Below are 13,337 nucleotides of genomic sequence, written 5' to 3' on the forward strand. Positions count from 1 at the left end.
GCAGTAGGTAAGTAAACACAACAAATTGTTTTGCTCTAATCAGTATGTAAAACAAATACAAAATACCATGTGCTGCTCATGCTGTTTTTAAGTAAGTCATCAAAACATTATGCTGCTTAACAAGAAATGTAGGTATAGACAAGATTCATTAGCAATGAATGAATGAAACAATGTTTAATGTTGTACTAATCAATCCATCCAATCAACTGTGTGGCAGAATGACCTTTTTTTAAGCCATGTATTCAGCCACAATGCTTGTTATGCAAATAACTAATATTTTTGACATTAGCAGCTTCACAACTAGACAAGCTGCTAAAAAGTCTGTAGTTCCAACTTTTTCTGTGCCTTTTATGATAGTCCTTAGTGAAACTGGCACCAAAGTCAGTTTGATATCAAACAAAGATAAATGCATCATTTTGGTTTGAACATGAATACTTATTTACAAACTCTATTTAAAATTTTTTACAGCGGGTCCAGTTCCGTCTACAACTACTGCACCTGCAACTGCTGCACCTACAACTACCTCACCTACAACTTCCACATCTGCAACTACTGCACCTACAGCTACCTCACCTATAACTTCCACATCTACAACCATTGCACCTATAACTACTGCATCTACAACTGTAGCACTCTTTACATCAAGGGTGACTTTCAGATCTGTTCAAAGCACCTTTACAAGTGACTTGAACAATCCATCATCTGCAGCTTTTATAGTTCGAGCTTCTATGATAAAGACACAGGTAAGTCTTCCTCAAAGAATAAAATCTTCTGGTACCACTACTGAACTATTTTGTTACTGTCTACTGTCTATTTTTACGGCCCGAGCACCAAACGTGCTTAAATAATTTTGCACACATCAAAAGTGGCAAAAATGTACGTAGTTAAAGTGTTTTCCAGTGTTTCCAGGAGGTCAGAGAATGTGTCATGGCTGTCAACAAATGTGACATATGTAGAAGCTTATCAATCATTTATTTTCCTACATGTGATTGGCAGAGAGCTATGGGGTGCGGTTGTTGTTGTTCCTGCTGGCACAGGATCATGTGTTAGCCTTGGGACAGAGAGGGTGAAGAGGAGATGTAGCTGGCTGTTGAGCCAGGTTTGTTTCTTCAGTGTAGGCTGCGGCTCACAGTTGCCTGTATTTTTGCAGCATTAATTAGGACCGAGCAAAACCGTCTGTCATCTCGTAGCCTTTCATTAGGGGACGCTACAATTTGGTACTGCGGTGAATGGTGGCAACGCTTCTCACATCAGTTTCGGAGCACCATTTGACACATTTAAGTGGCACCCAAATGAGGTTCCAAAGCTTGCATTGTAATTCAGCCTGGTAGGTACCGGTCGTATAGGAACCAGTTCCATATTGGCACGGTGTTTCGATACCCAACCCTGCTCGTGAATAGGAGTAACGAAATGGCTCCATAGTGCCCCCTAAAATACTTCAAGTAGTAGTTTCCAAAAGCATGTATAATTCGGTTTAGGTTTCACTTGCTAACATAGCAGCATAACACAGTGTAGCAACATAACAGGGTCATGGTATGTCAAACCAATGCACTCAATTTTATTATTTATATAATCATGCATGTTCTGTGAGACTTCTTGTAGTTTCTACAATTTGTACAATTTCTTTCAGAAACTTTGCAATGATCAGAATACAAAATCTTTCAAGAGTTTAAATTGTCTTGTGTGTTTTGTAATTTTGGTGGTTAAAGTGTATCAGAGCATGTTTATTGCCAGTAGGTTTAATAAAACGCCAATGAAATTGTTATTTAAAGGATTAGGTATGGTTGTTGGAAACTGCCAGACAATATTAGAGATGTGTTGTTCCTAATGACCTTAGATTCAGCACTGTAAATAAACTCTAAACTACCCTAAAATATTTCAACAAATGAGCCCCCACAATTCATTTGACCTAGACGTACGAAATATTAGTAGCACATGTATCATCACAAGACACACAAAAATGCCTTTTGGCTCCATACTCTAAACCCAAAAGGAAGTCAGCCATTTTAAATTGAAAGTGATATTTTAGGCCATTTTTAGTGAGGCAAACATGAAAGTGAAAAGTGTTCCATGTGTACAATTTGTTTTCTGTTTCTGCAGCTTGAACCTGTGTTCCAAAGGGCTTTCCCTTCCTCCTTCAACTCCTTGGACGTGGTATCATTCAGGTAATTTCTTAGGTGATACAATTTAAGAGGAGTGGGCTAAGTCTGATATTTTTTTAAAATACTTTACATTTCTTATTCTACAGAAATGGCTCAATCATCAACGAAATGAATGTTCGCTTTGCAAGCACATTTGTTCCTAATAACACTCAGATTGCAAGTGTTTTGATCAGTGCTGCTTCAACCGTCACCGGCTTTGACATTGAAGGCAGCTCAATCAACGTGAATGGCACACGTAAGCTATATTGTATGCTTCTTCCAAATTTCAAAAAACTCTCAAATTTCAAAAACAGTTTATTAAACTAATGTGTTGTTTCATTTTCTCCTCATATACAGCATCAGGTGGAGTAAGCCACAAGATCAGTTTCATTACCGCATCCTGCCTGGTACTGTTGTCATGGATTCTGTCAAGCCAGCGATAGCATCAGTATTAATTTCAGTTCTTGTAGATCATTAGAGTATAAGCTAAACAAAACTTTCTTTCTCTAAAGCACTGCAATGTCACTAAATAATGTCACTATTTTACTATTTCTGTAAAAGGTAATGTCAGTGTGTCTTGCTATTCTGAGCACTGTGTTATTAACTTAGTGTAATTTACTAAAAAAGGGACTAAAAGGGGCTTTGTTGTTAGTAAGTTTTTTTTTAACATGCAAATTGAAAAATCAGAATGCTAGATTTCAAACTGGACAGTTCGTGAAGTTACTCTTTATCAAGGTTTTTACTTTAACATAAAATGATTTAAGGGTCATGGTATCCATGATATGTATGTCAAACCAATACACTCAATTTTCTTATTTATACAAAGTGTATTTATATAATCATATTCGTATTCTGTGAGACTTCTTGTAGTTTCTACTATTTCTTTCAGAAACTTTACAATGATCACAATACAAAATCTTTCAAGTTTAAATTGTCTTGTGTGTTTTGTCATTTTGGTGGTTAAAGTGTATCAGGGCATGTTTATTGCCAGCAGCTTTAAAGGGGCATTATGTAGTTTTCAGCAGCCACTAGCGGTGCGGTTTTAAGATTGCAACCAGGTGTGTGCTCATACATGTGTTCGCTTGAACTCATGAGCGAGCATAATCAGAAACACTACCACTTTCATACAGAAATCCTGCAATAAATGCAGAAACACCAGTATGCAGGCTGTGGCTTTTCACACAGACATGATCAGGTTCTGTTATTTCTCGGCTCAGAGGCAGATCAACACCGGCGCCATACCTTTCATTCAGCACAGCAAGACACGGGCATATTGGCACAGTACTCCCGAAAAAAAGGGAGAGTGACAGCTTCACACAACATTCTGGAAACTTGGGTAAACTCCCACTGCAACGTTACAGTATCTGCTTGATTTAGCCGACATGCTACATCGCCGTTAGCTCGCCTGCTGCTTTCAGTAACTATCTGTACTATCTGTGTATCTTTCACCAGAGGCTCAGCAATGTCAACACAGCTAAATGTATATGATGATAAGGAAGCGGTCAGTGAGCTGGATTGAATATTATAACGAGATTGTGTCACACTTTATAACAGTTAGACCACAGTATGTAACTTTACTGTAGTGTTAGTGGATGGCTCTTCCTCTGTGTTGTTGTCGCCGTTTTGTTGCAATATTCTATATTATGTGGGTCACGTTAGTTACAGCGACCGAGAGGTGGAGACGCTGTGCACCCAAGTATAGGTAAAACCAAAATAAATCTAAATTGAATGTCACGTAGCAAGCAGCGGCAGCGGCGCTAATATAGCATTAGCAGGCTGTTCCTCCACCGGATAACGTTAGCAACTGCTCGCCGTTAGCAGGCGAGCTAATGTGACTTTCACTGTGTTTCTCCAGCTTTTCTAATGTTCACTGTGATGTAGATGCAGCTGATGTACACTCAACATCATCTGCATCTGTTTGGTCTGATGGGCTTTTATTGTTTTAAACTTTTATTGTTATTTTGTATCCTTACATGGAATCTGTGTTTTGCTGGGAGCCGGTTGTTTTATGGTGTTAGTGGGCTGCAGTGTTGTCGCTGTAGTCTGAGAGAGGCTCGGGAGCACACACAGTGCCAAATCTGACCCGGTGTCTTCACATTAAAAGCAGAATGGTGGCTGATGCAAGCAACAGAGAAAACAGGTGTGTGCTTCATTTCTAAGTGAGTTTTGAGCCCACTGACAATAACGCAATGAAAATTTGATTTATTAATAATTAATTTCATTGATAAACTTGCATAATAAAATTCTAATGACGGTGTGATTTCATATCATTACATTTCAGAAGAGTGTCTTACCAGCCAGTCTCAGCCTTTGCTGTGTCGGTGAAACGGGTTTGTTCAGAAAGAGAGAACTGCGAGCAGCGCATTATTCCCTTTGGCAATGAGATTGTTATTTAAAGGATTAGGTGTGGCTGTCGGATACTGCCAGACAGTATTAGAGATGTGTTGTTCTTAATAACATTAGATTCAGCACTGTAAATAAACTCCAAACAGCAAATCACAGGGCAAAAGGCAGTTGAGGTACACACAGAAAGATTATCACTACAGGGAGTCAAGGTGAACTAGGACAGAAAAAGGGGAACTAGTGAGAAAGGGATAACAAGATGTTTACCATGAATCTTGGAACTTGCTATCTACTCATTACATTTTAAGTTCAGACTTTATACTGTAAAAGCAAAATAAAGAAGAAACAGAGGTACAGATGACTTTTACAAAATTGTCCAAAAGATGTAATGGTGAACTTGTGACACAAACATGCCAAGCCAAGTCCTGGCGAGATTTATATTTGTATTTGTTGTCAATAATGGGAGACAAAATCTCTCTCTTCTCTAATAACTTAAAGTAAAAGAACAAAAACTATGGGCTAGTATTATGATGGGCAACATCTTCAGTCCTTACAAACTGTCCATCAACAGTGCTTACATCTCCCCAAGAATAGTAAAAATATACTAAACTGTGACTTATCATTCCACCTACAAAACAGCCTTAAGAAATCCAAAACACATTTTTGTTTTGTTAAACTGCAACTACTGCTGGGGGAAAAAGACACATATCCTTGAAACTAATATCTTAACTAATAGCTTTTACACTACATCGAATTGACCTGTTCACCCACATTCATACACTGTGCCTAAGTGCTCAAACGTAAACTAACATTCACACATATTCATACAGCACCTCTGCTGTATGAATATGTGTGAATGTGAATGTGCCATCGGGGGAAATTCAAGGTTCAGTATCATGCCCAAGGACACTTTGACATACAGCCCAATTAACGGGCAACCCCTTTTACCCCCTGAGCCACTGCTGCCCCAGGTTACAAGAATAACAAGGTACACGGTAAAAGCAGAAAGAAAAAGAAATTAAAATACAGTAAAAAGAATACAGTTAAAGGTTCAGTGTGTAATATCTCTGAGTATCTACCGACAGAAATGCAATATAAGATCCATCACTATGTTTTCAGTGTTGTATAAAGACCTTATATAATAAACTGTTATGTTTTTATTGCCTTAGAATGAGCCATTTATATCTACATAACCACGGGTCAACCTTCCATGGACGCCACCACGTGGCATCATCATGTTTCTACAGTAGCTACAGTAGTGAGGCCAGGGGAGATTACAGCCCATATGCCTCAGTGAAGAGGTGTGTTTTAAGCTGTTTTTTAAAGGTTATTAGAGAGGAGGCAGAGCGGAAGGCAAGAGGAAGCTTGTTCCAGAGTGATGGTGCACTGACACAGAAGGCTCTGTCACCAAATGTCCGGAGCCTGGAATTAGGGACAACGAACAGGCCCATGTCAGAGAACCGCAGGGACCATGACTGAGTGTAGGCATGGAGTAGATCTGTGAGGTACTGAGGTACAAGTCCATGGAGAGATTTGTACGTCAGGATTTTATATTTGATCCGGGACTTAACTGGCAGCCAGTGAGGCTTCCTCAGGATGGAAGTGATGTGCAGTCCAAGTTTTGTGTGGGTGAGCATTCTAGCCACAGAGTTCTGGACATACTGGAGTCTGTGAGTAGCCTTGCTGGGCAGACCAAACAGGATACCATTACAGTAGTCAAGTCGGGAGTTGGAGAGGCACTGTCAGAGACTGGAGAGGCACTGTCGGGAGTTGGAGAGGCACTGTCAGAGACTGGAGAGGCACTGTCAGAGTCTGGAGATGTTCTTAAAATGTGAAAGGCAGTAGTGTTTTTGATATGCTGTTGGAAGGAGAGAGTGGAGTCCATGATGACGCCCAGGTTGCGTACTCTCTGAGGGGATGCAGAGATTGAGATGTCCAACCTCATGGTGTTTGACTGCGGGGCAAATACCATGAGTTCTGTTTTGTTTTTGTTCAGTTTGAGGAGGTTACTGTCCATCCAGTTCTTTATGCCCTTCAGGCAATTGATAAGCGGTGGAAGGGATGTAGGAGATTTAGTGCTAATGTACAGCTGGGGGTCATCAGTGTAGCAGTGGAATTGTAGTCCATGATTACGGATGATCATCCCAAGAGGTAGCATGTAGATATTAAATAGTAGTGGCCAAGCACTGAGGCACGCTGTGTGAGACTGGTGCCAATTCAGAGCAGATGCCTGTTGGTGAGATAGGATTGAAGTGATTAACCAAGTCATCAACTGTGGTTTGGGGGATAACTGAGAAGATGGCCTGCAAGGGTACAGGATTGTTTAGGTATGCATACTTGTTTGATGTTACAATATGCAATGGTCCTTTTCACACACTTCCTGTATGTGTGCACAGAAACAGAGAACATGACAGCAAGGTGATCTGAAATGGCCAGGTCAACAGTCTGTAAGTCCAGTAGTGACAAAAATTCTGCAGCGTAAACATCACTGGAATCAACATGGATGTTAAAGTCACTATGTAGGATGGTAGCTGGAGAGGTGGGGCAAATCAGAGCAAGGAGGTCAGAAAACTCAGGCAGGAAACTAGCAGATGCCTTAGGCGGGCGATAGACATGGATCAATTGCAGCTGCAGAGACCCAGACAGAGCAAAGTGAATGCACTCAAATGAAGGCGTGTACTGGAAATTTTTATATTATTATTTGTAAACTTTTATCTGGATGGACGCATGATGTATGACAGCCAGTCCCCCACCACGTCCAGAACCACAGGGCTTTTGAATATTACTATAGCTTTGGGGGGTAGCTTGGTTAAGCGCAAGAAAGTCCATTAGGTTCTGCCAAGTTTCAGTCAGACACAGAAAATCCAGTTTCCTGTCAGCTATGATGTCGTGTATGAGTGGCGCTTTATTATTTAGTGAGCAAGTGTTAAGCAGCATAAATGAGGCAGATTTATAGACAGATGTATTGGCATGGGGGATGACATCAACAGCCTGTTCCAAGGGCCATAGGTTAAATGAATGTAGGCGTGGCTTACTCTGATAACGTCGTCGCTGAGTAGTGATACAAGATACTGCAGCAGGAGTAGAATTGCAGAATAGCTGGAGTTGTGCGTATTGTTTGTGAGCGTGGGGCGGGCAAGATACTGAACCCTGAATCGCCCCTGTTCCGCCAGTGTATGAATGTGTGTGAATGTTAGTTTCTGTTTGAGCACTTAGGCTCAGTGTATGAATGTGTGTGAATGCAGATGTAGTGTAAAAGCGCTTTGAGTGGTCGAAAAGACTAGAAAGGCGCTATACAAGTACGGACATTACATTTGCATGAGAAGCGGCACACACAGCGTCCAATGATGATAATGAAAAAAAACAAAACAACCCAAATGTTGTTTGGTTAGCTCAGTTGGTAAAGTGCAAGATTTGCAACCCTACAGTTGAGTGTTCAATCCCACATCCCACAAATGGATTCTGCAGTGAATGTTTCTCAGATCACAGTATGTGCTTCACTGTTTGTGTTTCGGTGTTTCATCCACACCCATCAACCTATGGGCGCTTTTTCATTTCCCCAGTATCCAGGCAGACAACATTTAGGGGAATCACATTCTTTGACGGCTCTTTCAGAGGTGTGTCGAGCAGGCAACAAACTTTTAATGTTGTTCTGAATTTTTCGAAGTAAAAGCTCAGTTCAACTCCAAATACAGGATTGCAGTAAACATGCTTCTCATACTTTTATTTAGGCAAAACTACTAAAGAGGAAGTGATTATATGAGTAACTGTTGCTGCCATGAATATTTCAGCACTGCTATCAAAGTATTTACCATAACAACCACACCTGCTCCAACAACTACTGCAGCGACAACGCCTGCTCTCACAACAACTACTACAACAACACCTGCCCCAACAACAACTACTCCAGGAACTACTACTACAGCACCAACACTTGCTCCCACAATAACTGCTGCAGCAGCAACAACAACAACTGCTCCAACAACAACTAGTCCAGTAACTACTACTACAGCAACAACACTTGCTCCAACTACAACTACTGTAGCAACAACAACAGCACTTGCTCCAACAACAACTACTCCAGGAACAACTAGTCCAACAACTACCACAGCAATAACAACACCTGCTCCCACAACAACTACTGCAGCAACAAAACCTGCTCCCACAACAACTACTGCAGCAACAAAACCTGCTCTCACAACAACTACTGCAGCAACAAAACCTGCTCTCACAACAACTACTGCAGCAGCAACAACCACACCTGCTCTGACAACTACTGCAGCAACAACACTTTCTGCAACAACAAATACTGCAGAAACTACACCTGCTCCCACAACAACAACTCCAGCCAATACTACTACAGCAACAACACTTGCTCCCACAACAACTACTTTGGCAACAACAACAGCGCCAACAACAACACCTGCTCTCACAACAACTACTGCAGCAGCAACAACAACAACAACAACAACTGTTCCAATAACAACTAGTCTAGTAACAACTACTACTACTACTACTACTACTACTACTACAACAACAACACCTGCCCCAACAACAACTACTCCAGGAACTACTACTACAGCACCAACACTTGCTCCCACAACAACTGCTGCAGCAGCAACAACAACAACTGCTCTAACAAGTACTCCAGAAACTACTATTACTACAACAACAACACTTGCTCCAACATCAACTACTGCAGCAACAACACCTGTTCCCACAACAATTATTGCAGCAATAACAACAACACTTGCTCCAACAACAACAAAAGCAACAACAAAACCTGCTCCGACAACAACTACTGCTGCAACAACAACAACTGCTCCAACAAGTAGTTCAGTAACTACTACTACTACTCCATCAACATCTGCTTCCACAACAGCTACTGCAGCAGCAACAACGGCTGCTCCAACAACTACTCCAGTAACTACTTCTACAGCACCAACACTTTCTCCCACAACAACTACAGCAGCAACAACAATAACAACTGCTCCAACAACAACTAGTCCAGTAACAACTACTACAGCAACAACACTTGCTCCAACTACAACTACTGCAGCAACAACAAAACATGTAGTACGAAGATTTTTAAGTAATCAGCAAAAGATTTGGTTTGGCCCCAGTCAATCCCCTTAGTAGAGAATGTTCCGATTTTTCACACAAAAAATGTGCACACTGCCCAGAAAAACACATGAAGAAACTTAATGTTTTTGTAAATAATGAATAGCTCAGATTTTTTTCTATATCCTTTATTGGTGCCCATCATTATACGTTCCTCCCGTCGGTCTGTCTCCTGGCCACAATTAGTTTTCTACACTACCACAGGAACATCTTTCACTCTTGTATAGTCTACGTACTATATCAAAAAAAACTATCTTGTTCAGATTTACAGGAGGAATTGATAAAAAGAGACATCAAGGGGAATACATCAGGACAAACTAGATTATTTGCATTTCTTGAAGGAAATATGTGTGATTGCTAGATATGCTGCTGCTTCAGAAGAAGAATTATTTGAAATAAAGAGCTAAGATAACTAAAGTCTTACAATAAGTCTGAAATTAAGAGTGAAGCAAACTACACTACATCTCCAGCCCACTGTACCACTTACACAAACATACAAGTAATAAGTGTTTAAATGCAATTTATTTTCTGTTTCTGCAGCTTGAACCTGTGTTCCAAAGGACATTCCCTTCCTCCTTTAAGTCCTTGGATGTGGTGTCATTCAGGTAATTTCTTAAGACTTACCTGTTACAATTTAAGAGTAGTGGCCTAAGTCAGATTTTTCAATAATATTTTACATTTCTCATTCTGCAGAAATGGCTCAATCATCAGCGAAATGAACGTTCTCTTTGCAAGCACATTTGTTCCTAATAACACTCAGATTTCGAGCGCTTTGATCAGTGCTGCTTCAGTCGTCACCGGCTTTGACATTGAAGGCAGTTCCATCAACGTGAACGGCACACGTAAGCTATATTGTGTTTTTATTTATTTCAAAATGATACAAAACTGTCTAAATGTTTCTTTTTCTCCTCATTTACAGCATCAAGTGGAGTAAGCCACAAGATCAGTTTCATTACCGCATCCTGCCTGGTACTGTTGTCCTGGATTTTCTCAAGCCAGCAATAGCTTCAGTGCTGAATTCCATTTCATTGCTATCAGAACATGAATGCCATCACTGGTATGAAAAGGGACTTTGTTGTTAATAGTCCAAGATTCAATATTGGTTTTGGTCTTTGGTCTTGTATGGCTTCGGATGACCTTACAATCAAATGTACCTTTCCCTGACCGGAACTATTAATGACTATGAATTAGGTTTGTCTGTCGAACACTTTAAGCACCCGGTCCACTGAATTGTGATAAAATAAAAAGCTCAACCAAATAACAGTATTTATTAAGCCCTGGGATGTCAATTATTATTTGCAATATTTTACTATTTATGTCAAATGTAATATATATAGTACATGCATTTTGGTTCTCTGGGCACTGTACTATAAAAATATTTAACTTTGTGTAAAAATCACTCTCACCATTGCTTGAATGTAGTTTCCAAAAGCATGTAAAATTCATGTTTAGGTTTCACTTGCTAACCTAGCTGCATGACATACTAGCATAACATAGCAGCACGAACATAGCAACATAACATAGGATAACAACACAACATGGTCATTGTATAAATTATATATATGTATAAACAACGCTTTGTCAATTTTTTTTATTTATGCAAAGTTTATTTATGTAATCATATGTAAAGCTGTATTCTATGAGACTTGTTGTAGTTTGCACAATTTCTGTCAGAAACTTTACAATGATCAGAATACAAAATCTTTCAAGAATTTAAATTGTCTCTCGTTTGATGTTTTGCAGTTTTGGTGAGTAAAAATAAAGTATATAAGTGCATGTTTAGTGCCAGGAGCTTTAATTCAATTTCACAAGAGCGTTTAACAATGAGCTGGTCTAATCCTTTGTTATGTCGGTGAATCAGGTTTGTTCAGAGAGAGAGAGAACTGGGAGTGGCACATAGTTAGCTATAAGATTGTTATTTATTCAAATGCCAGACTTTCTCAGAGACACATTGTTCTTAAATCACCTCAAACTCAGAGTAACAACCAGCATCAAAATCAGAATCAAACATTGTCAGAGTTAGGTTTCCATGATGGCTCTCACAAAATAAGAAGAATCAGAAAATCTGATGCATTGCAGTGTTGGTGAGATGATATTAATGAAATACTCGAACCAGTCTTTCAGCCTAACATGGCAATACTAAGTTTGTTTCACAGCAATCACTCATAGATTATATTTCAATGCATTTTCGGCTCATATTTTCCATAACACTTATATTGCAATAGAATTAAGGATGCCACAGTAAAAAAAATATTTTGCATAAATCTTCTTAGGAACTTGCCATCTACTCATTAAATGCAAAATTTTCCTATTTAAGCTTTTAAAGTTGATCGTAGAGGCGAGTATAAACTTATTGTCAACAAAGAAGAAATTAAGAATGACTTTCACAAACTGATCCCAAAAATCTAATTGTGAACTCGTAACACAAATGAATAAGCTGGTTAGTAAGCTAAGTCCTAGCTGGACACACATTTTGCCTTTATTGTCAAACACTGAAGGCAAAATCTCTAATCTTTCAAATTTTTAGTAAGAGAACAAAGACTGTGGGCTAGAATTATGGTGGGCTATATCTTTAGTCCTCACAATCTTGACAGTTATTCTGAACAGCGACCACACCTCTTCAAGAAATAGTAACCACCACAACTGTGACTTTTCCATCCACACAAAAAACAGTAACTGATTGAAACAGTATCTAGACATTTGTGTGCTAGATACTGCTAATTATATAAGATATAGTTATTAATTTTAATACACAATGAACACAAACAAGAATAATACAAACAATACCTTTTAATAGACTTCTTTGGGTTAGGGTTAGTATTTTTTAAGGGTGTATCTGGTGTACTGGGATACCTTGAATCCTGCCCTGCTCCTTTGTTGAATTGAACAAGGGGTGTTTTATTGCTAATAAATTTAGTGTTTTATTTGTGGGATGGAGAATGTGATATTTATTTAAAATATTTACATAGTCTTCCTTTCTGCAGTCCAGGCAATGAAAACATCAACTGCATTGGCTGTCCTCTGTTGCCCAAAATGTAATGTGCAGTCATTTATGTTATGTTTGACCAAGGTCTGGAATGTATTATGGAATAATTATTTATCACTGGGAAAAGACAACACATTCTCACTCAACTCTTCACAAATGACCCTTGGTCAAGACCTCTCGGCATCACTTTTTAGTGCACTGGGTAACCCTTTGGCGACGTTTTTCGACTTTTAGGGCTCAGGTGTCAAGTTAGCAACAATAAATATGCAATGTTCGGTTACACTTTCAAAATAAAATAACTTCTTTACGTTAAAAAAACTACATTACCCATGTCAATTCTCTTACATAACTTAACATACATTACTTGCATAACATGGGCAACTTATGTAACTTATGTGAAGTTGTCTTTCTTTTTCTTGTCTCATAAACTGAAAATGTTTCAGTTTACAAGTGTTGTTGGCACTTATTAATTAACTATTCATTCCACGTTTAAACACGTACTATTACTCTCTGATATTTGAGTGTGAGTGTTTGAGTCTGCACTGTTTGAAATCTAACCACTTTTCAACCCTCTTTTCTCAACATATTGTATCCTTCAATAACTTTACTATGGTAACATGTGGTTTGCTTGGAGTATCATGCCTAAGATAACATTATTTTATTCATGTTTATTTAAACATTCATCATTTCCAAGGTATAAGACAAAGCTGAAAAAATACCATCTTACTTGTCTATCCCCTCTAAAA

The 13,337-nt window shown here is 39.1% G+C and overlaps 1 protein-coding gene and 2 long non-coding RNA genes across 3 annotated transcripts in view; all 3 read left to right on the forward strand.

The window, feature by feature from the left end:
• Nucleotides 1-10,053, forward strand: part of LOC123980822 (mucin-5AC-like) — a 20,693-nt gene extending 10,640 nt beyond the window's left edge. Inside the window, exons 8-12 of the mRNA XM_046065375.1 lie at nucleotides 358-380; nucleotides 469-647; nucleotides 709-743; nucleotides 2,101-2,165; nucleotides 8,276-10,053. Of these exons, the coding sequence (XP_045921331.1) occupies nucleotides 358-380; nucleotides 469-647; nucleotides 709-743; nucleotides 2,101-2,165; nucleotides 8,276-9,620 (1,647 nt within the window). The 3' untranslated portion in view covers nucleotides 9,621-10,053. The remainder of the gene's footprint in view (nucleotides 1-357; nucleotides 381-468; nucleotides 648-708; nucleotides 744-2,100; nucleotides 2,166-8,275) is intronic.
• On the forward strand, nucleotides 2,075-2,910 carry LOC123979708. Its single transcript, XR_006827302.1, has 3 exons — nucleotides 2,075-2,165; nucleotides 2,249-2,397; nucleotides 2,499-2,910. It is a non-coding gene; the product is annotated as an uncharacterized LOC123979708 (long non-coding RNA).
• Nucleotides 10,054-10,077: 24 nt separating the features above from the next.
• LOC123979707 lies at nucleotides 10,078-11,244 on the forward strand. Its single transcript, XR_006827301.1, has 3 exons — nucleotides 10,078-10,210; nucleotides 10,299-10,447; nucleotides 10,525-11,244. It is a non-coding gene; the product is annotated as an uncharacterized LOC123979707 (long non-coding RNA).
• The last annotated feature ends 2,093 nt before the right edge of the window (nucleotides 11,245-13,337 follow it).

The sequence above is a fragment of the Micropterus dolomieu genome, linkage group LG12 (assembly GCF_021292245.1).
Source record: "Micropterus dolomieu isolate WLL.071019.BEF.003 ecotype Adirondacks linkage group LG12, ASM2129224v1, whole genome shotgun sequence".
Lineage (NCBI taxonomy): Eukaryota > Metazoa > Chordata > Actinopteri > Centrarchiformes > Centrarchidae > Micropterus > Micropterus dolomieu.